This window comes from Mixophyes fleayi, chromosome 4, assembly GCF_038048845.1.
Source record: "Mixophyes fleayi isolate aMixFle1 chromosome 4, aMixFle1.hap1, whole genome shotgun sequence".
Classification (NCBI taxonomy): domain Eukaryota; kingdom Metazoa; phylum Chordata; class Amphibia; order Anura; family Limnodynastidae; genus Mixophyes; species Mixophyes fleayi.
Genome location: NC_134405.1, coordinates 196,863,837 through 196,891,773, shown reverse-complemented (window position 1 = coordinate 196,891,773; position 27,937 = coordinate 196,863,837). Strand labels below are relative to the sequence as shown.

The 27,937-nt window shown below is 37.6% G+C and overlaps 1 protein-coding gene across 1 annotated transcript in view; it reads right to left on the bottom strand.

Annotated features, from left to right (window-relative positions):
* ARID2 (AT-rich interaction domain 2) overlaps nt 1-27,937 on the bottom strand; it is a 92,078-nt gene that overhangs the window by 34,722 nt on the left and 29,419 nt on the right. The window contains exons 4-13 of the mRNA XM_075209080.1: nt 22,823-22,956; nt 21,728-21,946; nt 19,544-19,611; nt 17,777-17,843; nt 16,893-17,143; nt 9,850-9,946; nt 9,533-9,742; nt 7,385-7,552; nt 6,058-6,136; nt 3,385-3,519 (exon numbers count right to left, since the gene is read on the bottom strand). Of these exons, the coding sequence (XP_075065181.1) occupies nt 3,385-3,519; nt 6,058-6,136; nt 7,385-7,552; nt 9,533-9,742; nt 9,850-9,946; nt 16,893-17,143; nt 17,777-17,843; nt 19,544-19,611; nt 21,728-21,946; nt 22,823-22,956 (1,428 nt within the window). The remainder of the gene's footprint in view (nt 1-3,384; nt 3,520-6,057; nt 6,137-7,384; nt 7,553-9,532; nt 9,743-9,849; nt 9,947-16,892; nt 17,144-17,776; nt 17,844-19,543; nt 19,612-21,727; nt 21,947-22,822; nt 22,957-27,937) is intronic.

Here is a 27,937-nt window from a genome sequence, read left to right as displayed (position 1 = left end):
TGAGGGCTATCCGCTCCTGAACGAGAATGGCCGAGGACGACGCTAGCCGTGCTACTGGGGTATCTACCCTAGGTAAAGCTTCCCATTTTACCGCCTCCTCTGGTGGCAAGGGGCACAGGGATTTGAATCTGGACGGCATCATAAACTGCTTATTGGGCTTTTGCCAGGCCTCAGCTATAATCTCGAACATTTCTGGTGAATGTGGAAATGCTGGTAATTGTGCCTTTATTCTCTTAAAAAGGGAGACCCCTGTGGGTGCCGAGGGCTCAGGTTCAGCAAACCCCAAGGTATGCCTGATCCCTAAAATGAGACCCTCTACACTATTTGCCGAGACTGCATCATAGTCATGGTGGTCCTCACCCTCTGGGTCTAACTCTAACTCTCCTTCCTCAGGTGAGGAGAAATCTGATTCCTGATCCTGGTCTTCAATCGTATCCGAGATAATCCTCTTGCCCCTATGAGTAATAGACATTAATCTATCTTCCCTGAGGGCTGCCCCTGTCTGTGGGGCTGAGTTTTCATCAGCCTGACTGTGTATGATAGCGAGTGGAGCTTTCACGTACCTCTGCTACCCGCAGCATGGCGTTAGCTAGTCTTTCCACGGTTGATGAGAAGGATCGTAGCCAAAGCGGTTCTTCCACTGCTATAGACGCCTCCTGCATTGAAGCTTTTCTCGCCTGGGCGTCAGCATTACAGGCTGCGCAAAGGGCGTTTCGGTCTGTCTGTCCAACTGAAAATTTAGTATTACATTTGGCACAGGTATAATACAACGCAGAAACTACAGAGTGTCCCTTGCTTTTTGCTGTCCCCTTCTCAGTCATTGTCCTTTCTTAAGGAACTTAAGATAATACAGTATTGAAGAAATTAAAGGCTGATGGTTGTTGAGCTAGGAAATCTACCGAGTCTCTATACAGGGTAGTCCTAGAATGTCAAAGCACCCCTCCTCTAATCATATAAGGTACAGTGCTGTCTGTGAAAGAACTAGAGTGCAATAAAATCACAGTTCTATAATAACAAAAAAACCTTCGTTTGTATGCTTAATAGGCACCAGCCTGTACCGATAGCCGAGCGTGTCAGCAGAGGAGAGGCAGAGTAGGAGAGTCAGGCGGCGCTGCTCCGGTGGTGTCCCTGTGTCTCCACGTGCAGGCAGAATCCTGAAATGCCTGAGAGGAAGGAAGTCTGTTTGTACCTCCTCCTCTTCCTGTCTCTATGTTGCCGCCCGCTTCTTGTCTCCTGCGATAGTGCCTCCTTCAACATGGAGCTATGTTAATTAGCCCAGGTGCGTGCGCCGTATCCTGCATCCTCTCTCACCTCCTAAGGAGTGTGAGTGATGCTTACCGCCCCCCTTCTGCTTGTTGTCAAGGGGATTGAGCGGGGACTTGCCGGCATGAACAGCGGTCTGGGAGGAGAAGCTGATGCAGCTTCACTTTCTTGTCCGCTAGCGGGGCTGGGGCTGCGGGATCGAGTAATCCCAATTACTGTGCTCTCCACGTATGGATCCAGCTTCTGGCCAGAATTAAACTGTGGTTCCCCAAAATTGCCCTCTGTAATGCTCGTTCTCTAGGGGATTGCCGACAGAGGTGCCAGTAAGTGAGCCTCAGCTGCTTCTTACCTTCTGCGGGACCCGGAGTGAGCAGAGCCAAGTCTTGTTCACTCACCTGGGTCTTGAGATCGAGCCCCGCGATGCACCTATAGGGAAATAAAAATAAAAACGTGTAAACTATAAATCTAACTTGGTATAGGCAGGAGCCCATACCCTAGTGACCTTTGCTCCTAGTCACTTTAAAGAAACTGAGGAATTCACAGGAGAGGAGGGGCATAGTAGGGGAGGAGAGCAAAGATCTACTAGTAGATAAAGTGACAAAGACTCCTGGACCCAACACTATACCCCAATGTCTCGCAGTGTCCCCCAATGGCAGGAAAAGAGAAATATACATTTGTACACTATATGGACAATAGTATTTGGCCACACCTGTTAATTAGTGAATTGAGGGATTTCCATCAGACCCGTTGTCAGAGGTGTATAAAATCAAGCACCTAGCCATGCAGTCTCCATTTGCAAATATCTGCGATACAAAATAGATTGTTCTGAAGAGCTCAGTGACTTCAAGCGTTGCACTGTGATAGGATGCCACCTTTGCAATAAGATGGTTTGAGAAATTTTATTCCTGCTGGATATTCCATGGTCAATTGTAAGTGATATTATTAAAAAGTGGAAACGTTTAGGAACAGCAGCAACTCAGTTATGAAGCTCAAGACCACATAAAATCAGAGCGCAGTCGACTGCTAAGGCGCATGATGCGTAAAAGTCGACAAAACGCTCTGCCGATTCCATAGCTGAAGAGTTCCAAACTTCCACTGGCATTAATGTAAGCACATAAACTGTGCAGCGGGAGCTTAATGGAATGAGTTTCCATTGCCGAGCAGCTGCATGCAAGCCTCACATCACCAAGACCAATGCCAAGCCTCGGATGGAGTGGTGTAAAGCCCCTGTCACTGCGCTGTGGAAAGCACTAGGGCTCTTCCTACAACTAACACCCCAGAAGTGTAGGAGGAGCACTAGTGCATTCGGCACAAGACAAAATCGGAAGGACCCCCGCGCTTTTGTCCCTGATTTCACGGAAAGCAGCAGTAGGCTGGCAGCACTAGGGTTAATAGAGTTTAATCGCTCTATTTTTAACAGTATACAGCAGCCGGACCCTCTTAATGTCATCAGTCTGATTGTCGACATTCACTGTTGGCAATCACCCTGTCAGTATTTTGTGTGTTGGGATTTCTTATATATAGATATTTAGGCTGTCTGTATTTTTCGCATGTCAGTGTTTACAAGATTAGGTATTTTCTACTTGTCAGTATTTAAAAAGTGTCAACATTTTAGTGTCAGTATTTTTTGCACTGCAAATGCGTACTTCACTCCATTAAATACATGCAAGGTAAAAACGTATTATTCCTGAGAGTTTGACTACTTTCCTCAGACCCTGTACTCTTTCCACTAGTGACATAAGCAGGCTGTAACAACCCCAGTCTCCCTCCAAAAAAAGTTAACACTTGCTGCCAATTACATACTACTTAAACATTTACAATGTCCTCAAAATGTACTTACTGGGGATACAAACCTTTGGACAACTTTATCATCCATGCAGTTGCTGTGTTGTAGTGAAAGGCAATAAAAATTGTCTAAAACTAAACTTCCTTTAAAACATTATTTCTTATGAAAAGTATTTGATAATGTTAATTTAAGCCATGTTTCTAATTTTATACATTATAAGTTCACAAATACATGTTTAGCAATATAAAGCACATAACCTAGAAATTTAGACTCTGAGAAAAAAAAAACATTTTATTTGCAATAAAAACACCAGCAAGGTGGAAAAGTTGCCATACCGCAGACATTTGTAGAATCCAGAGGACGTTAGAATTCCACCTCTAGCCAATTTGCTGCAAGTTGAGAGGTATTCAGAATACATTTCTGATCGGGAGACTGAACAATCTGGACTTACTTCAAAATGTGCATTTAGCCTGTGTGAAAAACAAAGACCCGATGGTTCTTCAAATGGTCTATTTTGAAATATGACAATTTGCAAATATCCCAGTGTATGTGTAAGGCCACATAGCTATTTGAAAGGAATATTCAATTCCATCCACTAACAGGTTAATTAATGCTTAGTAATTTTTTCATCAACTGTTTTCTTTTCTAATTTTTCCTTATCAGTTTGTATTATTGTGCATAAACAGTTATTGCTATTGTGTTCATGCCTGTGATTGCACATGAGAAAATCCACCAATTTGTTGAAATATAGTAAATGATTTACATGTCAAATGACAAAAGGTACAGGGATGGCAAGATGACCAAATCAGAATATACTCTAGTTACCTAAATGATAAATCAATTATTAAAGCAATTTTTTTTCTGTAATATTTTAAAAACCACACTATAGTTTATTATACACATTTTTAAAGAGGATTCATCACATTTGGTTTTATTAGTGTGTTGTATTTTGAAGTTAGCGGACTATGCAAGTGTAAAATATTAATGTTCTGGTTCCACAGAAAACATTACCCAGTACCTGACCTGAATGACACTCACACATCCTCCCCGCCCATCCTACTCCTAAGCAACTATCCCCCACCCCCCTTCTCCCCACTTCCCTCCCCCCCCCCTTCGTAAAACAAAAAAACACCGCTATGCCCTAAATGTAATATATCTATATCATCAGCTATTTATATAGCGCCACAAATTCCGCAGCGCTGTGCTCATTCACGTCAGTCCCTGGCACATTGGGGCTTACAGTCTAAATTCCATATATACATACATACATATATATATACATACACATACATACGTGTGTATATATATATATATATATATACACATATATATATATACACACACACACACACATATATATATATACATATACATACACACACACATACATTATATATGTATACATATATGTATATATATATATATATATATATATATATATATATATATATATATATATATATATATATATATATATATATATATATATATATTGGACGTACGTACGTACGTACGTACGTACGTACGTACGTACGTACGCATTATATATATATATATATATATATATATATATATATATATATATATATATATATATATATATATATACACACACATACATATATAATGTGTGTGTGTATATATATATATATATATATATATATATATATATACATACATATATAATGTGTAAATATATGTATGTGTGTGTGTGTATATATATGTATACATATATAATGTATATGTGTATATATATATATATATATATATATATATATATATATATATACACACATACATATATAATGTATGTGTGTGTATATATATATATATATATATATATATATTATATACATACATACATATATAATGTGTATATATATGTATGTGTGTGTGTGTATATATATGTATACATATATAATGTATATGTGTGTGTGTGTATATATATATATATATATATACACATACTTATATACACACACACATATACATTATATATGTATACATATATGTATGTGTGTGTATATATATATATATATATATATATATATATATATATATATATATATATATATATATATATATATACACGTACGTACGTACGTACGTACGTACATATATATATATATATACACACGTACGTACGTACGTACGTATATATATATATATATATATACGTACGTACATATATATATATATATATATACACGTACGTACGTACGTACATATATATATATATATATATATACACGTACGTACGTACGTACTATATATATATATATATATATAAACAAAAACGTACGTACGTACGTACGTACGTACGTACATTATATATATATAAATAAAACGTACGTACGTACATTATATATACACACACACTAATATATATATATATATATATATATATATATATATATATATATATATATATATATATATATATATATATATATATATATAGAGAGAGAGAGAGAGAGAGAGAGAGAGAGAGAGAGAGAGAGAGAGAGAGAGAGAGAGAGAGAGAGAGAGAGAGAGAGAGAGAGAGCTGCGGAATTAGTGGCGCTATATAAATAAATGATGATGATGATATACACACACGACGTTCCTACACTTGCACTATATAAACCACTATAAAACAAATGTGACACATTCTCTTTAAGACAAACCCACAATTATTTACAAAGGTTTATTTTTATTCTAAAAGTTTTTCAAATGTTTTAAAGACACTGGTGTAGTTTAATATATGGAGGACATGTCTATTGTTACACAGAACTACAATTATTTAGCATTCAATCGATAATTGTTAAAGTAGTAGTATAAAGCCTAATTGATAAAAAAAAAAAAATGTGAGCAGGAGAAATATAACTGTTACTTTTCTACTTTCCACGCATGCTAATGAATGAGGTTTGCCATTACTGTGGTTTTAATGAATATGTATAGAATTAATAACAGTCAAACAAATTACATTTTGAGAACACAAGGAACTTACAAATGCAATCTGCACTTACCATTGACAGCCAAACTTTTCACTGTCTATTTCTACAATTCCAGGAGGTGGCACAGCGTGTGCTGGGACTGGTCTGGAAGCTAAGTGAAATATAATATATAAAAGTTTTTACATTAGAATAACCCATATTCCAGAATTTGCTACAGAGACTGAAAGAACAGAACCAATTACATAATATAACTGCACCTGAAAATTATTAACAAGAACATAATTGCTGTGAATACAGGCAATATGAAATAAATCAAACAGTTTCTGTACGGCCTAAGGTGACAAATGGTTTAGGAAACACCTTGGTAATCTGGGTCCTACAGCTGCAAAGCAGTTCAAAACTATAATATTCCCACCGTCTTACTCCTCTTTTATGACGGATTCTTTTTGTATTGTAGATTTTTATTCAAGCATGTTTCTCTTTTATTCCAAATATTCCACTTTCTTCTTAAATATTCTCAATACATTACTTAAATCTTCTCCTAAATCATCCAGTTAAAAAGCCTGAGTTACTAAGCAATGATCTTTTTTGATATATATTCGTATTCCACTATAATCCATGTACTCAACTCTTGATCAATGTTTAGCTCATGGTAAACTTGTGAAGTCGATTGGACAACAAAAGAAAGGACTGGAAATAAGCTATGACAAAGCGTTGTTTTTTTTACCTTTCTGAGTAATGTACACAATGCTATTGGTGTTTTTGACCATGGTGTACATTAACAATCCAGGGAAAAGTAACAATTATTTTGAATTTCCTACATTTGTACATTGACTTGAAGAGGATTAATGGAGACCAAAGTCTTCAGCAACAGTCTTCTAACCTACCCCTCTCTTAGACCTCTAAGTGCTTGTACAAATGAGCATTTTTAAACCACGCTAATTAAAGGTCTAGTCAAAACATGTTCTAACAATCACTAAATAAACATCCCCAAACAACTAAAATTGTAATTTTACAATTTTTAAAAGCATCTAATATTCTTACAGAATGTGCGTTAAATGCTTTAAAAAAAAATCGTGTACGAGGCCCAATTGTGATAATTTTGTGTTTGTTTTGCAACAACTGATGGTAATCTTAATCAATGGAACATACAACTCAAATACTTAACAGAGCTGATTGAAGGCAAAAGTATGTGAAATTGTAAGACAAAGACAGTGAATGATGGACCAATGTGATCAATTAAAGATATAGAATAGCTATTTGTGTGTTCTTTTCAATGGATTATTAAATAAAAATATAGATCTAATCTTACGTAAAAAGAATGCAAATTTAAATTCCTACCACCACTGTATATAGAACACAACATAAACGGCAACATTTCAGAACTTGAAAATCTCACCTGGGACTGGGCTTGCATTGACTGCAGCGCTAACATGCTCCACTGTCTGAGGACGAATTTCTGAAACCACTTGATGATTGGAGCTTTGATGTTCAATAAGTTTGACTGCCGTAAGGGCATCAGGTCCAAACATTTGTATGTCCATAGAAATTAGACACACCAGGGTATCTACAATGATAAACACAAATATTTGTTAAGTATTGAAAAAATAAAAATTTGAAAACAAAATGGAAAACAAAGTTATTTCTAAAAAGAATCTAAAGTAGGAACTTCCACTAAAAAACACAAAAAAAACAACTACAGTAGGCATTTATAGCCAACAGGTGTCATGGGAACAATATCCTTTACATAGAGAAATAGCAACAATGTTACCATTAACATAATTTATTTATTTTACATATTTCAAACAATATTCAAAAATAAGAAAGCAAAAGGCAGCAATTTGAATTTGGTATAGAATTATATTTTAGATGGATCATGCAAATTTTTTCCTTTATAACTGTCCAGACACAATTCTCTCTTGTGCATCATAAGGTAATGTGACTTCAGCCACATTGTGGGATGTAATGATACTCCCTTATTACTACCGATATAACATGGCACATATGTTAGCGATGTATAACTGGACTCCTCTTGAAATGTGACTGACTACATGCAAGTAAATGCACTTTTTCATGTTCAGGACACAAACATGTTCAACTCTGCTCTTAGTATCAAAACAAGCAAACTATCAAAAGGATCAGTAGTACTGCATTTAACCATTTAGGCATAATAAAATCCTAAGTCTATCTGCAGATTTTTCACACTTTGCCCTATGTGGGCTTCTATATCACATAATGAGTCTGGCGATATTTATGCCTACCCAAAGTCTCCACTGAATACAAGTAACCACTATTTGCGACTGAGATTATTAGTTTAGATTCTGGCAGTTTTTCATAATATTTTTATGTGTGTCTACTGACATTTACATTCTGTTATGTATGTTTGCTATGTATTGAACATTTAATGAGGTCACAACGGCTTGTTAACTATGCTAATCACAAAAGGGTGTTAATGTCTCAGGGTTCACTTTGTTGTGGTTTGTCATAAAGTGGCAAAGGAGGAAAGGACAAGGGTCCTGAAAAGGTTGTATCCATGTCTCTCTGAATTTGTGTAACTTTATGCTTTATTACACTGCCACTGTATGAAATGAACATTAATTGTAAGCTGCATTTTGTTGCATACTTAAATTACTCTGTGGACTTGGAATACCTATGGATCATCTTGGTTCAGCACCATATGATTCTTCTAAATATTTATTTCAATCTACTAAGGTGTGCATCAGATTTTAATATTTTTGTATCAAATATTTAAATCCCCTGAGACTAGAGACATAAGTTGGTGCACACTGTGGAAGCTTAATGATATTCAAACAAATTCCAAATCAAATAGAAAGAGATTAGGATGTAATTTTACAGCTATAATGAAAACCTAAGATCAAAAATATTGCAACCCCCACCCCAAACAAAAAAAATATGCTAAAATTACTAAACTGTTCACACACAAATTTATTTTATGCTGCACAGAGAACAAAATGGATGCATTATCTTTGCAATTTTTTTGTTTATAGTGAAGCCAATATGAAGTAATGCACACAATATTTTTCAAAACTACCAAGCGGCGTTTTCCTACGTATTTACAGAAGCAACATTTTAAAGGGATTGTCCACTTTTTAATAACAATTGTAACCTACCCTATGAAAACCACAGAAGACTCCACTTACCCAAGCCATATGGCAACACAATCCTGCAGCTCATTCTCCAAAGATAACATCCATGTGGATGTACCCTTAGATGCTTAGACTGCCTACATGTTGTTCTAGGCCATCCACTCTATCTCCTAAATGCACACAATGACTGTAATGACACACAATGTGCTTCCATTACCATTCTAATGCACAGGGTTAATGTTCTAGGCCCACCTACTTCACTTTATGCACGTCTTTGTGTACTCTGTTTTGAACAACAACAATAGCAATCCTAGACAAACATTAAGACTCCAGCTTGCCTTCTTCTTCAGCAGCATTACTGTATTTTTACATACTGGAAAGCATAATGAGAAAAAAAAAATTCACAAAGCATTGAAATAAGTATAAAAGCAATTAATTACCTATGCTTCTCTCTACATTTGCTATTTTCACACAGGCCACTTCTCCCAGTTCTGTAAGCATATACAGCACCTCTAGTGTAGAGATTACGAGCAGCACATCCGGTAGAGTAAGATGACATATTATTTCCTTGTAGCTATCTTGATCCACATACTCACAAATAAGAACGCCATTATCTTCAGCCTTACATAAGTTGCCCAAGATTTCCATACCTGGTTATGAATTAAAAAAAAAAGAAGAAAAAAGAAAGACACTTAAAAAAAAAAAACTTAAGTCACTCCAAGAGTAGCTTTTGTTCACTTATATGTAAAAGGCTTACCTCTCATTTTTAAAAACCTATCCCTTGACATTAGGCATTTTGTTATAGTGTGGAACATTAGGTGAGTGGTTTTGAAGTCAACGGGATCTAACTGAAGCTGTGGTGAAAAGACAAATAAAAGGGTTATGCATTTGAAAGAGGACTTGTGGCTCAATCACTTATAAATAAGTTATTGTAAAACTATTTCAATTAGTAGCGCAGTGTGCCGATGTATATTGTTGCAAAGGTGCTGATTTTTGTATTCGATATTTATCTATTTCTGATTCAGTATGAATATGTTGGAGGAAATGTGTTTTTGTAAGAAAGGAAGAATGGAGATGGCATGCTAATTAGGCCTTTTCATTTGTGAAAGACCAACACCTCCTTTAGCCTGAATGCACAGGATGGGAAAGTTAAGACTTTTATCCTGCCTCAGAGAGAGATAGGAAACCTAACAGCAAGTAATTTAGGAAATCAGATTGATGTAAATATTGTTACGTTTAAATTGCATTTAAATCCAAGTTTAGAGTACATCCTGATGCTAATCATTAAATGGAAAATCTCAGACTTTGTGGTGCCAGGAAAGGGGGCTGGCTTACCCCCTGCCAACATGTGTGTCAGAAAAAGTATATAAAGAGCTCTGTTTGACCATGTAATGTATTATACCATCTGTACTTCTGAATAATCACTAGTACCTCAAACCAATGTATAATGGTCCTTGTAAGGAACCCTTGAGCCAATAAATATCACGGTTGGAAGATTCTGCATGACACTTACTGCCTGTTGTATACTGTGACCAACAGATAAGAGCTTACACTCTAGCTCATTCCCCAGCTGTACTGTGTCAATGAACCCAGCATCGCTGCGTCAACGCTTTGCCCACTACCCAGCAGTCCTGATCCATAGTAAGCATTCAGGTGGTACCAGCTACCCCCAGAAGCAGTTCTAAGCACCGCAAAGGAGCCTAGTGGTGGCAGGGAGAATCTCCTACAACTTTTGTGCAGTTTTCAGTTCTACACAAATAAATGAATACCAGTATAACATCAGGCTTTTTTGGAGATAATTATGCAGGTCCCAGTGCACCCGATAGACAGGAGAAGGTACAACATAAAATTGACCGTAAAGGATGTCGTCCCCTTTATAGGGCCAGCAAAAACAATTTTCTAAACTTAGTAACTAAAGATGATTTATGCATTAACAAGATAATTGTAATAAATGCAAATACAGATCTAAAAGGGGTTGAAAATATGGGACCTGTGTCTCATCTTCTTTGCCTGCAGTCCTCTAGCTCCTACTAGCAAATTCAATATACTTTTGACTCAACTCTCAGGTCCTTAGGCATTCCATATTATCTACTCATACCACCCCAAAACTTACCATTCGCTTGATACTTCCAATCTCTCCAACCTTTTCTCATATATCTTCACTACCTGTCTCTATTGCCGCAAAACTTATTTATTTTATATGTTTGCCTCTTCCACTGGACTTAATCTTCCAGCCACATTGATGGAAACTCCATTAACCTGGTCTTCTCCTGAATCTGCTCTAGTCGTCTCTACTCTAATTTTTCCAACTTGGACTTCCCACTCTCTGGACCACTATGTTCTTTCTTTCACCCCCACCTTACAAAATATGCACCCCCCTCCCCAAATGCGCACACACACACTTAAATAATCTTTACCTAATCCACTTCTGATGTTCACTAAAACTATTCCTCCTATAACTACCCAGGACTTGACAATGTAGCTCCAGTCACCACATATAGTTTCTGGCAGTGAAATTTCACACTAAACAGACTCACTCTCTGCAAAAGTGATTTCACACTGCTGAGCACCACTCTAGGAAATCTTGCTTCCAAGCTAACTTCCTCCACTCTAAATTCATACCTTCATCTAAATTCTTTAATATCTACCCAGTCTTCTAACCACCCCCTTCTTTGCCACTTCAACTCACACATCTACCCACCTGCACCTCCTCTAGCCTTTCATCCCTCACAGTCCATGAGTGCCACCTACTTCACAGTCAAAACGGACACCATTCGACAAGATACTTCCTCATGCCAGATCCCGCATACCACAAAAAACCCTCCTCCGGCACTAAACAATTCGCTCTCAACTTCTTCTGGTTGATGTGTATGCACTAATTTCACCCTAACACCTGGACTCCACACTCCACTCACACTACCCCACTGCATGCCCACCTCTAACTCACCTCTTCAACTTGTCTCCAATAGCTCATTGTCATCCTCCACTAAATACACATATCACCAATCTTAAAGAAACTCTCTCAACCCAATCTGCCCTCTCCAGCTACCGCCTTATTTATCGCTTCTCATTTGCATCCAAATTACATGAGCAACACATGTACAATTGCCTATCTCTCTTACTCACCTCCAACATCCTTTTTGAAACTATGTAATCAGGCTTCCTCCTCAACATTTCACCAAAACTGCTCTCACAAAAGTGATCAATGATCTACTTACAGCAAAGTCTAAGGGTAGCTTCTCCTTACACATACGCTTGGATCCCTCTGTTGCTTTTGATACTGTTGTTCACTCTTCTGCTGCACACCCTTCACTCCATTGACCTTCCTGACTAAGTTCTTTCCTGGTTCAGTTAATACCAATTCAACCACTACATCATATGGCAAATCCTCACCTCCACTCACTGTTTGGTTAGTACAAGTCTTTGTTTTAGGCCTCCTGCTTTTTCCGCTGTACATCTCCATTCTTGGTGAACTAATTTGCTCATTTATCTTCCAGTACACTCGGCTTTTCAGAAGTGTTTTACGATTTCAAGGCTAACTTTTTATTAGAGCTTGTCCTACTCCTACCTAACTATATCACTCACACTGGAACACCCTCACAACTCGCCTAATCTGCTGTTTTACCATTAAAAGGTAATCTCTTTCATGAGTAGTGCCCTCCCTACCATTTATTTTCAGGTCTGCATTTATTTTGTCCACCTTGTAAGTCCCTGTTTATGTATGCCCTGCTTTCCCCACTAGCCAATGCTATAGAGGGGATAAACTGGAGGACTTGGAAAACAGAAAAAGTCGGAACAATCTGCGGCTACGCAATACCCTTGAGACAGTCGAGCCCAAGGACTTGGAGCTCTATGTTAGGAACTTATGTTCTTCCTTGGAACCTGCTTTGACCAATCAACCCATTCAAATAGAGTGGGTGCTAAGGGGCCCTGAGACCTTGTCCGAAAGACTCTGATCCCCCCACGGATGTTATTCTCTGGCTGTTATTCTTCAAAGTTAAGGCCTCTATATTGTCAGCTGTTAAAAATACTCCTCATGTGCTATATGAGATGAGGGCAGCCGCATTCAAGTGTTTCAGGACCTTGCCACCTCCACAACCGCTAAATAGCGAAACCTCAAAGATATGACTCGGACCCTATGAAATAATGGATACATATACGGATGGGGTTTTCCTTTTCACCTAGTGGTGGTGAAGGGTCAGCAGGTGGATATGCGGGCCCCCGATGAGGGTAAGGACTTAATACAAACTTAATCTATCGCCCCCCTGGCCGCACTGCACAAGGGACCTTGTGGCTCACAAACGCCACATCCAGTGTGATCCTCACTTTCTCCGGCCTCTGGAGAGGCCTTGGTGCCGAAATTACCTCTGACATTTTCTTGTTTTATACGCTGAATGTTTGTTCCTTTTAGGTATTAGGTAAATCCACAACTTTCTACACATTAAACACTTAGGCAAACACAGGTTTAAGTTCTCTGACTAGTTTTAGAATGTATTTTCAGTGGATGGGCAGGGAGTTTCCCTGCTCCCTATGCCACGAACCCTCAGTAATTGGGAGCAACGTTCCTGAACCCACGACTTGGATATTCAGTTACCTTTCATTTCATCTTGATAGTTTACAGTTAGAAGCACTCCACATTAAGTACATAGTTACTCTACATTATATTGGTGAAATCCAGCAAGCTTTCAAATTCCCCGGTTTATAGACACTCTCCCTGTAGGCCACAGCTCTGCCCTTGAGCATAGAGTCTACACCCCTACCGCTTTTTCCTTCGTCCTTTCCTGGACCTACCACTCTATCTCTTAGACTTCCTCTCTTACTTTTCATTTCTCTTTTGGTCTGATTTCTTCTTTTTTTTTTACTTTTTTTCTAAATAGAGGCCATCTCCAACAACTTATCTGCTGCTTTGGTTCCCCATTGCGACCCACTACACATATAACATGCCATTCACTTTTCTATCCCTTAACGTCAAGGGCCTGAACAGACCTAAAAAATAATCCATGCTATTTTGAGGTTACATTGTCTGATAAATGTATGTAAAAATAGCCCCCATTCCCTGTATACCCTTCCATCACCTTCCCAATACTCCTAAATGCAAAAAACGTCAATAAAAATCATTGTAGTGGGTCTCTTTTTAACAAGAGACCCACTAGAAGGTTGTTGGCAATCCCTCCCTGACCACTCAGCGATACTTCTCAGTGTACTACGTCTCTCAACCTGCCAAGAAAAACGGAGTTGCGATTTGTTCCGTAACTGTGCCCTTCGTTTTATCTGAGGCAAAAGAAGACCCGGGAGGCTATATTTTGATTCTTACGGGTAAAATCGGACACATGGACATCACCTTCGCAAACATTTACGCACCCAACACAGCTTAGACAGCTTTCTTTCATCACGTTCTCCACACTACACCACATGTGAAAGGGATTGCTTCTCCTAGGAGGGGGGACTTTAACACCATAATGACCCCCTGCCTGGACAAGGTCTTCTCTCACCCCTTCTCCTCATACCAAAACACTACAAAAGCAAGTGACTGAGGCTGGTCATTTGGCAAGCCCTGTACCTGACTTTGAGGGACTATACTTTTTATTCATTCCCACATAAATCCTACTCACGAATAGATATGTTCATGGGCTGTGCGTCCATTTTCCAACACATTATGCAGGCTGATATCATTCCTAACACCTGGTCAGACCATTCCATTTTATCACTGTCAGTCAAGCTCCTCAACAATCCCTGGGGTCGGCCCTCGTGGAAATTGAACGAAACTCTTCTTAAATTGCCTAATTTTAAAGCCACTATTTCAGAAGAGATTCAAACATATTTTGATTTTAAATCTAGTCCGCAGGTTGCCAAAACCACAATTTGGCAGTGATTTGGGGAAACATTATTAAATTTGCTTCCCGCGGGAAGAAGGAAAGATCAGAAGCGTACCACAACTTGACGATTAAACTTGAGACCTAGAGGCCATACATAAACAATCCAATTCCCACTCAAAATTTCAATGTACAGTGTTTTCCACAGAAAATTTTGCCAGCCGGGTGGCAATAAGAATCAGCCGAAGGGGGGCAGTGTAATATTTTGCAATAATAATGAAAAATGTTGGAGGTTATTGCCCACACCTGCCAGGACTAGTCAGACTGCTGGTCAGTGGTCTAACACACACTGCTGGCTGTAGAGCTCACATACTGCCTGTTATAAATAGGAAAAACAATGGTTTATTCTATTATAATAGGAGTCTGTTAGGCTCCAAGAGCCGGGTGGCAAGTAAAGACAGCCGGATGTACCACCCGTGAAAAAGGTGCTGGGGAGAACACTGATGTATCCAAAGAGTTAGGGGGAGAACTCCAGACAATCCAAACAGAACGTAAAAAAAAAAAAGCACTAACCCACATCACACCTTAAAATTTCTCCCTTGGTTTCCTAGAAATCAAAGACCAGCCTCGGTCTACTCTCAGCGCACTTTGCAGGTTACACTTGACACATGGGGAAAACTCCTCTGTTTAAAGGAACTCACAACATTTCTCTCTCCACTCACGCCACTTTGGCACCATTCGGCGTTTGACAAGGACAATTCCTCATTCGCTCCACATACATTTCCGACCTTAAGTGAAAAGATGGGCATTCCTTCCTCCTTATATTTTTCATATGTTCATCTGTGTGGGTTTATCCAAGCAAAGTGTAAAGCAGTAAACCTAAGAAGGCCCACAGCATTTCTTTGGCTTTGTGTGTACCGAGCGGGTTTTCCCTCATCTATCATCTCACTTTGGGGACTCTAGACGTGCCCCTGGAATCGTTTGAGACAGCTTGGGAAACGGATACCCAATGCACACTTGACCAGGAGGGATGGTCCCAGTTCAGACTTCAAATCTTCAATAAACACATCAATTAGGAACAATGCTTACAAAGTGTATACCCAGAGGACTTTCTTTCACATTTGGCGGCAATGACCCCTGGTAACCAAACTTTGACTATAGTGTCTGCACTCGTCACCCAAATCCTGGACTTTGAAATCACAGGATCCTATGGTCATGTTACTCTGATCCTCCGTCAAATCCCTTTTCAAACATAGCGATAAATTGGTACAGCATTTTGGTGCTGCAACTCGTATGCATGCTGACTGCCAAAGATTGGAAGTCCTCCCACCCTCCTGGCTTTCAGGTGGCTGTCTGAAGGGTTTGGTAATAAGTATCAATGGAATACATCACAAGCATCCATCGGGACAGGATTACTAAATTCCACAAAGTATGGGACCCCTGGTATACCTTTCACCAATCCCCACTACCTGGCACTCAATAAGTTTCTATTCTCTTAATTTCTTTTTCGATGCCGAAGAGGGGCAGTGCAGGTCCCATCCCTTCCCAGGTGCTTCTTAACTTTCCCTTCTTTTCTTTCTCTCTCCCTCCTTCGCCCTTGTGTGAATCCAACTTCCCCTCCCTTCTCTTCCCTTAGTGTGGCCTCGTCCCCCACTCACCTCTTCCTTATCCTACTTTTTCCCTCCCCATAAATAGAAAACCCCAACATGTAGCCTTTGGGGGGCAGACTCCAGGAATTCTTATGATACCTCAGGTCAAAATCAACAATTACTTGTAAGAGCACACATCACAAACTATATGGATGACCTTGTTATTACCTCCTTTACCAAGCAACATAAAGCTACAAGAGTAAACATCTTGTGGATAGGAATACTCCCTAGCTGTAAACCCTAACTGATGCCTATTTCTTTTCTGTACCATCATATCTCATGTTGTTGAAAATAAAAAGATTTTATAAAAAAAAAAAAACAATTCATCTGTATCTTACCTCTGCCGCAATATTCCCCAAAGTATCAAGTCCCAGTTGTCTGAGGGAAATAAAGTGACTATGAGCAGACAATAATAGGAAACGGAGACAGGTCCGATTAGCTGCCAAAAGTTTAACATTGCTCTCTTCAAAGGAAAAATTGCGCAAAATTACTGCTATCTGGAGAACACGCTGTCCTTCAATATCATTAATGCCCAGCTTTCTAGGTGGATGAAATAATGAGTCCCATAAGGAATCTGGAGATGTACCTTCTGGAAGATAAAAATGTACCTTTGTTATTTAATAGCCCAAAAGTAATAGCAGCAAGATAAAAGTCATAGATATTGAGATAACATTTCAGAAGTTTTCAGTCTTAACAAATTAACTTTTTAGCTACCTCTTCTCTTACCCTTGCTCACACTTACAGCCCCCTCTTAGTTCCAGTGGATAACTGTGTATTATTAGTTTAAAAAATATATGGCTGCCGCTACTGTAAATTTCAGCGATTGTATATAAAAAGATTAATATAAAATTCTATTGAAAAAAAAAAGAGTAAAGGAAACGAGAAGCTCAATGGTTGCAACTTCTGGTTTTATAATGGTAGGCAATGTGGCAAGGGCAGATTAGAAGGCAGGGAAATTTTATAACAGTGAACTAGCACTTTAAAGGAGCAAATGTGACTATCTGGGTATATCCGAGCATAAAATGCACTGTGTTCATTTGAAAACATGTTGCAAATGAGACATACAAGCTTTATTACTATGCAATATAATAAACTTAGAGAATATACTTATTACATAGTAGCACCATTCAGAAAACACAAATTATAATACTCAGATAAGAAGAAAATGCAGCCAATCACTGGAAAATAAGCACATGAATGTACCATTTTCATAATTGCCCACCTTGTGATCTACTTTTGTCATATATGAGGTCACGTACTTCATTGTCATCAACAATATCCTTCCAAAACTAAAAATGCAAGAGAAAAGAAATAAAAAATTACTAGCAAAAAAGAGATATTATTGCAGAATAGAGTAGAATAGATGAAAAAGAATACCTTCGTACTCAATATAACCACACAATTTCTTGTACTCAAATGTAATTCAATTGAATTTATGGTTTTCAGGAAACTAATCTATACTGGTACCCATGTACTGGTACATTTATCATCATTATTGGCAAGTTATTTGTGGTTTTGGAACAGAAGACTGTTGCCAATAATTAATTTGGGTGTTTGAGACAATAAGTGCTTTTTAGTAGCCACAACACACAGGTCAGATTTTAAAGGTCTTTATGCTTCTGGCCAGGTGGATAAGAGTTTTTTTGTACTTACATTAAACTCAGTGTTGTGCTACCATTATAGAAGTGGTTCACAGGAGCTGGGAACTTAGGGGGTTAATAAATTAAACGTCTGAAGCAAACAGAATACAAGGGGCAACAAAAAATTCCAAACAAACATTCAGAAACAGAGCCAATAAGTGTAAAGTGTGGGAACGCAATGTACCCCAGATGGAATCAGAGATTTAATGCAAGTACAAAAATCCTCTTATCCATCTTCTTATCAGGGGGACACTGCTACCAAAGGGACATCCCAAAGCTCCTTCAAACACGTCTGTCCCCGGAAGTGGGACATGGGGGTGTGACCACTTCATAGGGAGGTGGGCCACACCTCCAGATGGCTGCCTAGTACTGTAAAACGCTAGGCTGCCCAATAGATACCTCCTTTCCCAACATTCTCAACCGAGGGACAAACATGTCCCCGGGCAGGGCAACGGGACAGAACACTAAAAATCGGGACAGCTGGTGGTATTAGATAAACACACACAAAATCTGAATGCAGATGAAATACAAATACATGTGTACAATAAGTTAAATGTCCAATTGGTAGGATTCATTACTGATGGCATGTAAAACTGTATATGAAGATATATATATCTATGCTGTAATTATTGATACATTATAAGCATTAAGGCCATGTGATCTACTAAAAGGCAACGTGAGTATTCAGCCAGGGCTGACTAATAAATAATGCACATCTTAATAAAGTGCAGTAACTTTTAATAAATAAGAGCCAGTGGAATTACTAAATTAAATTATATATATGTATTGAGACTTCATCTGTTCATAAGTTATGAGCAGCTTAAAGAGAATTGATTAGATCCATCAAATCTTAGTTAGTTCAGTATAACCAGTCAGATCTGACAGATCCCTTTTCTTAAGTGGTCCGGTAATGCTCTTCCTTCTCTTCCTGCTATAACTTGACCGTTTCAAACAGGCAGCGGCGTTGTTCATGCATGTCTTCAGTGAACTTCACATTCAGGTAAACGGGAAGTTAATGGGGTCATAAACACTACTTCGTGTTTGAAACAAGCCCACAATAGCAGAAAGGAAAGCACTTCAGACCCTAGTTAAAAAACATGCTTTTAATATTTTATTTTAGCACACTACCTTTATAAATCTATTTTTGTTTCATTTAAGTGCCTCATCTAACTGTTTTGCTGCAATCTTTTCTTGTCAGACCTGACTTAGTTTTTATTATAACCCAATGCAACTGGGACAACACTAGCTGCATAAAAACAGAGTAAATATCGATATATGCACATTTCTAATCTATGCAGGAAGAACAAAATTGTTTAGATGAGGAGAGCACTTTCATATGGATAAATTACCTGTACAAAATCCCTATCTGTTTTTTCCTTCCATTCATCACCAAACACTGCAGAAAATGTTCCCAGAGCTGTTAAACAAAAAGCAAAATGATACACCATAAATAAAAAGGGCTAAACAAGTTTTAAAAAATATCCTAAGTATTATTATTAAAGGAACGTTTAACATTCAGATGTGTATTTCTTTTCTTGCTTCCTTCTATACTGTATTAACCATGATGTATATCAGGCAGACTGTTTTAATTTTGTTGGCTTCAGATACAATACTGTTCTGCTTTTCTCTTTACATTAGATACAAGTAAATCTAGAGAGGAGCTTTGTGTTGCAAACACCATTACCAGATGACAAAGTCAAATAAATAAAAATAAAAAAACAACATTTAGTAATATCTGCAATATAGCATGTACCAAACAGTAAAATAAAGGCATATGAAGGTAGAAAACTGCTTTGCTTTATTAAAAAAAAAAAAAGCAATAATGTGCTCCAGAATATCAAACAGCAGGACACAATGTACCTCTGAAATCCCTCCTTTACTTTTTATTTTGCAATATTTATCCTGGTGATTATGGATTTACTGTGATTTTACCGTAACTGACATTTTTACAGCTTTACAAATAAGAATTAATTTTATTTACTTTATTGTGCACAGATTCCTATTTCTCCATCTACCTGATATTTTTGGGCTAATTAAAGCACCATATATTTTGCCTGGTCTTGAGATTTTGGAAGGTTTCATTTCGAAGGCATGATTCAACTGCTTAGCCAAAAAGACTATATACAAAAGGACTATACACGTGTGATGGCACAGTTTGTTTATTTTACTATTTGTAAATAACATGCTGTGTGCAATTGCTGAGGGGGAAGACCATTCTGTAAATGAAAAACACAGACACTAAAGCATTCTCTGGATTTTACAGATAGGGAGAGCAACATCTATTGCATTTGAAAGTGTCAGTGTAAAGAATGTAAATAAAAGACAAAAACAGAATTGCAAAAAAGAACAGATTTTTGTTTGTAAATAGCATTATTGAGTATCAATTAGGAACAATTTGTGTTTTGTTTTCTCCAGATTGATCAATTTACCAAACTACTACACACCAACCACTCTGGGATAGATGAATACCTTTAGATCAAAAATAGTGCTGGGTAGGACTCCCCTTTGCCACTTGAACAGCCTGAATTCAACATGGTGCTGGAAACATTACCTATATGCACATTCATGCTGCAAATCTCATGTTACACCACAACCCAAAGGTGCTCTATTCGATTGAGATATTTGACTATGGATGCATGGATAACTGTCATGTTCGTGGACTCCGCTTGAGATGACATGCGACATGGTGCATTATCCTTCTGGAAGTAGCCATTAGAAGATAGGAAGACGGTGGGCATAAAGGAAAGCACATGGTCAGCAACAATACTCACATAGGCCGTGACATGTAAACAATGCTCAATTCGGATTAAGGGGCTTATATATGTGTGCCAAGAATACATTCTTCATACCATTACACCACCACTAGCCTGCAAAGGTGGCATGAGGGGTAGGATGGAGCCATATTGTTTACGCTAAATTGTAACCCTATCATCTTTGCATGAGGCAGCTAAATTGGCATCTGTAAGACCAGGCAACTTTTTCAATCTTCACCGACCAGCTTTGGTGAACTTGTGCCTACTGTAGATTCAGTTTTCTGCCCTTAGCTGACTGGAGTGGAACCCAGTGTGGTTTTCTGCTGCTGTATCTCAATCACTTCAAGGTTCAATGTGTGTGTGTTCAGAGAAGCTCATTTACATACCACTTTTGTAATGCACGGTTATTTGAGTTACTGTCGCCTTCCCGTCAGCTTGAACAGTCTGGCCATTCCCCTCTGACCTCTCTCATTATCACCCAAAGAACTGCGGCATTCTGGATGTTTTTAATTTTGTGCACCATTTGTCTAAGCTCTAAAGAATGTTACTTACAAAAACATACAAGCAAAACATACAAGTAAAATCTGTACATGACCATCAGCACCATACTGCCAGCAAGCAAAAGTGAGCAGAAAGATGTGAAGCATGCATAAGGCAATAATCTTTTGGGAACGGATTTTCCTTATAGGAATATTCCACCAAAACTGAAAACCATTTCATAAGGGGGGAAAAAATGAAATAAAAACATAATACAAAGTAAAAATTCTAACAAATACTCACTATCATCAAATACTCCAGCATTTGCAAGTAGCAAGGTGATAATTTTTGGGTCCTTTTCAAGCTGCATTACATGCTTGCTTTCATTAGACAGAAGCGTGCAAACATTAATTGCAAAGTCCACTTCATTAGGGAGTCCAGATAAAAGTGAAAGCACCAGTTTGTTGTAATCATTTGGTGTATTGAAGTCCATGGTAAGTCCATAACTTTGACGCAAATAATCTGTAACAACAAAAAATAAATTGATAAAGGACTAGAAATACAACATTACTAAATGCTCAGAGAATAATTTTTTTTTTTAATTATGTCATTCATATACCTCTAATTTAACAGGCACACAATACGTTAGTGAACCAAGAAACTGAGCATGTAGGGTGACTTTAAAATATTACTGTACACCAAAACCCTCTATTCAAAACAGGAGGACAAGATGCAACTGTATCCCAAAATTAGAATCTACAATAATGTTTCCACTTGTACACACTAGTATTAAAGGTCATCAATTTTATAATTTGAGAAACCGGAACAGAGATCTTTTAGGCACCTGGATTGTTTCAGGGCTTGGACTTTTTTGAGGGTTACTTAAAAATTATTTTAATTTTATTTATTTTCTTTAACTTTACAATTCACTTTGAAAAAAAAAAAAAAAAAAAAGACACTTCTCTTTCCTGACCCCATTACTAAGTGGTGTCAGACAGGCCAGGGCAAATGTCCTCTTTGTCTATTTATTACCCAGCCATCTATAAAGCAGAGCAAATGAAGCATTTGCATTGGAGCACTAACTTTGGAGGAGTCATTCCAATATTTTCCACAATATAAATTTCATAATACGACTGATATTCTGAAACTGAATTTTATAAACAAGTACAGCGCTGTATTGTAAGTTGGCATATTAATGAAGTAAAAGTTGTGTAACTCAATTTGGAGCGCAAATGAGTACACACAGTTTATACTGTGTAGTTCAACTTTAGATGGTGGAGTGCAACAACCTAAAGTTGACACTTTCATGTGTCAGCATTTTCACATTTCCTTTATATAAAAGATAGCCCCAGACCATCTTCTTGCATTGTTGTTAAACAAACAAGCAAGTCTGCTTACCTGGTACAACGTGCTGCTGGTAATTGTAGGTGCATGGTATTGCCCCAATTGGAAGCTGCGGTTTAGGATTACCAGGCTGGACTTCATCGTCATCTTCTCCAAAGTGGTGTACTTTTTCATATTTTTCCAAATAGCTATGGACAAGAGAGGATTTGATGAAACATGAAAGCTGCAACAATTTACCTTCCGGGGCATAAAAAATATATATATATAGTACCACTCCAAGAGAAAAACCCCTTAACCACCTCCCATGGATACTTTACAGAATTATATCCCATTTGTGGACCCTGTCTTGTACAAACTTATATTTAAAATAAATGCAAATATGATAGTCTCTACAGGATATCAGCTATTTGCAAAAACATCATCCATATTATAAAATTATTCCCTTAAAATCCCCACAAAAGCCATGATTTTTAATAAAATTTTAAATCAAACCAACTTTTGTCGAACAGTCCGCACAAACACAGACCGATCTAAATCCCAGACTTGATATTGTAAGCATGATCTGAAAGAAAAGAGTTCTTCCTGAGGATTGCTGAAACTACTCCCACACTCAGCCACGATACAATCGTTTCAAAATTAGACGACAATTCAAAACAATCCATTTGGCTAATATCCTTTCATTGCCACACAAAATGATCATTTTAACATCTCATGGAATATGATCACACATGAGAAAAATGGGGACGTTTTTACAGTTACCACCAGCAAAGTCTTAGGGGGAAAAAGTGCATAACAATTGTATGTACAACTTCTTCACTAATTTGACTATGTTATATTTATACATATCCAAAAGAACCCTAAATTAAAGGAAATGACCACCATTAGAATTATTTTATCACACTAAAGCACACAACTGCTTACATACTAGGAGTAAACAGTGAGGATCCTAGCCACTGTTAAGGGACAACTCCCAATAGAGTGTAACAAGGTGCTGGAGGCACCATTCGACGCACACTGCACCCAGCTAGCATTCTAGCATACGCTTTAAATTCTAGACTGAAAACCTGAGCACTGAAACAGATGGAACCAGAAAGGAAACTCTTTATAACAATCAAATACACAAGAGATGCATTAAAAGTATACAAACTATAGCTCTCAGAAAGTCCTTGTTCTATTTGGAGATACATTTAAGATCTGAAATTCCAACAAAATCGTTAGTTAGTTAAAATCCATCTGCTGCACATCCATGGCAGCTCCAAGTTCAAAAACCGGTGATACTCTAATACCAGCCAATAGAAGAAGAAAACTTTTAAAAAGGCATGAAAAAAGAAGGATCAGTTGGTTGTTTCACAAATGCAAGGTTTATCCACAGTATTTGTTTGAATCCTAAAAGCTTTTAACATTATTCAGCCGCCCAAATTGAAATTCTGATTTCACTAGGATTTTAATGTACAAGGATAACTGTCAAGAACCAAAGTTACAGACTACATTCACGAATTTAGAGGCTTAACTTTAATAAGCAATATACTATACACACACTGGTCAAAGTGAACACTTAGAAGTGGTTGCATGGAAATACAGAAAAGGCGGTATGGAAAATGTAATGGGAATGCAAGTGAATGGAATATGATAGTTATACAATGAAAGCAATAGTAAAAAAATTCACATCACACAGACAGATGAGTATTATATAATTCTTAAGTGACTTTCACTAATTTTAACAAGTCGTTCTGTTAAATACTACTATAGTGAAGAGCTTTAAAAAATGGAAAATTACAGTACATGGGGTCTGTAGGCAGAGCTGTATTTTCTTATTTACGGTAATTTAGGAACAAGAAAAACATGCGCCTTCTGCACTAGAGGAGCCTTTTGTTATTTGACTGATCTCTTTAGAACTTTAATTGGGTAACATTACATGTGTGTTTTGTACAGTAGCAACATTCCTTGCAGCCATGTAACTTGTCATTGCTAGACTGAATTAACATCAAAGATTGAAGTATTTCATGTTTTCCAAACCAAAGTTTTATCAGAACAGTGATAAGTTTGCATTCAATGCACAAGACACAAAACATGTAAAATAATGTATGGGGAACACATATGTATTTAATATGTACAACTCCTCCTATGGTCAGAAAAGATAAATGACCACAGTAGAATAATAGCATTTTAAATATTTACAGACAAGTTCATCACAGTTAGACATGCCAGAAGCTAAGTACAGCATACATATTGCAGACATCAAAAATAGGGAACCAACATCCAGTGAAGACAAAATATTGGCTCAACATAAATATACACACACATGACCCACTTAACACACCTTTACAGGAACAGTTACATGAAAAAACACACACACACATATAAAACATACACGTTAAGAAAGTGGACTTGCACAAATAGAAGCGCATAAAGAGTACTTTTTTCATACTACTGTCCCTTTGCCAATTTTAGACCATGCAATGACCACCAATAACTCTTCTTGGTATATTATAATAGAAAGTGGTTTCTGAGCCATTAAAGTGCAATGTACCATGGAACTGCTCAGATTTACTACAACAAAGGAGTATACATAAAGGTACAGGAAGGAAACCTTTTTCAGTAATGTAACTGAACAAAAACAGCTGTGAATTTAGAGTGTAAGTGACTCAGGAAACAAAATAGAATATAATTCCCTGTGAAAATAATGGAAATATTTTGATTTTAGGAAACAGTTAATATCACATTGCATCTCTTAGCACATGGGTATTTCAGTAGTTACAGTCTCTGTAAGTAACTAGGTTAACCATATTTTCACCATACTAGCCTCGCAGAAACTACTAATTAACTAGTAGAGTAGTAGTTATGTAAAAGTTCAAAATTTACAAAACTTAGTAACAGAAAAAATATGCACATTTTTGCATCTTGCAAGTGGGCATTAGTATCAATTTAGCTCTAACAATCTCCAAATTTCCAAACTCAAGATCTTAAGGCTTGGTGGTATATTTACTAAACTGGGGGTTTGAACTTGAGATGTTGCCTATAGCAATCAGATTCTAGCTATCATTTTGCAGAACGTACTAAATAAATGGTAGCTAAAATCAGAATGGTTGCTATAGGAAACATCTCCACTTTTTCAAACCCGCAGTTTAGTAAATACACCCCTTAGACATTTTTCTCCACCACACCCCATGTTTATGCCATATATACCCTCAAAATGAACACACCCCAATACAATGTTTGGAACACAATAATTGTACTGCTTTCAATAAAAAGAAAGAAGAAACAAAGCTTGACAAAAATGTTACTTTAATATTCTACCACTTTTGTGGTAATCCATCTACAGTACAACTCCTCCAGTTGCTCTTGCATGAATATGAACACTATTGAAAATGTATGAATGTTACTGCAGTTTATCTATATGATGAAGGGCTCAAAAGGCCAATAATTAGTATGATGATTGTGTACGAGGGTGGACAGTAGGGGCCAAAAAGAAGCCAGGAACAATTTTACTTTAAGACCTATACCAATCCTGGAAAGGATGAGCAAGTGAGTATATCTGAAAATGTTTAATTCTTATATAATATATATATATATATATATATATATATATATATACACACACATACACACACACACACACATATACACCGTATATACTCGAGTATAAGCCGAGTTTTTCAGCACATTTTTTGTGCTGAAAAAGCCTCCCCTCGGCTTATACTCGAGTGATGCTCGGGGTGATCTAAGTGAGCGGCATTCCTAGTGGGGAGAGCAGGTGCCGTACTGAGAGCAATGCAGGATGCAGCAGAGCGTGACCTCTGACATCACGTCACACTGCGCAGAGCCACGTCAGGAACAGATGCTGCCCGGCAAGAACACAGATCGGAGCCACCAGCGTAGAAAACTACCCAGCACTCAGTGCCAGCTCACACAACGCCCGGACAGGACACCGCTCCCACCTGACCTCACAGCCATATCGACATCGCTCCTGCTCAGACCGGTCAGCGTCTACCCAACGTACCCGGAACCGCGCACAAGACTCCTGGCATCCACCATAATGGTAGTTTGACCACCATCAGAAGGTAATTGCATACTTTTGTCACATCTGATTCTGAACGGGATACACATTCACCATTACAGCCCCTACTGTGCATTCCAGGCTGCCAAAGTTAATACAGGCAGAAGCACCATTTACATCCATCTACCAGCGGCACGGACACTCTTATCAGTACAATGCCTACAGCATCCATTAGAAATACTGCTCTGCATGTTGAACACTGTAACATTTACCTCTGTTTAACACTGTGCCATATTTATACTGTCTACTGTTTATATTTGCTTTATACTGTACGAATCCAATACATCTATACTCATTCATTAATCAACCTACTGATGCATCAATTAATGTAATTTTATTGGTATCTATTTTTATTTTTAAAATTTACCAGTAGCTGCTGCATATCCCACCTTAGGCTTATACTCGAGTCAATAAGTTTTCCCAGTTTTTTGTGGTAAAATTAGGTGCCTCGGCTTATATTCGGGTCGACTTATACTCGAGTATATACGGTGTATATGGGTGTATATGTGTATATATATATATATATATATATATATATATATATATATATATATATATATATATATATATATATATATATATATATATATATACACACACATATATATACACACACACACACACGCGCACACGCGCACACACACACGCGCACACATACACATGCACACACACACATACATAATAGATATTTTCATATTCGTGTTTAGTAGGCCTTTCATTTGTCTAATGATAGTTATACACATACAAAAGAGTAAAAAGATACAGTTAAGCATGTTTATTTTATTATAAGACAATATTTATGGGCTGTATTTTTCGGAATACAATTAATATACATATCGCTTTGTTTGTTGGGGTAAAACATTATGGCAGTGACCTCTACCTTGCGGGGTATAAGTTGCAAAGGGTTTCTACTGGTCTAGAGAGAGTCAGACAATGCACCATACGGTCGCACAAATCTGAAAAATGGCCTCAGGGCTATAAACCGACATTAATTCTGTCAATCCAAATGAAGTGGCGATATGACAAACCCATTGTGGCTCAGGGTGACCTGGACCAGGGAAAATCTTTCCACTTAAACTTACCCAGCCAATCACTTTATAGTTAATGTTAAA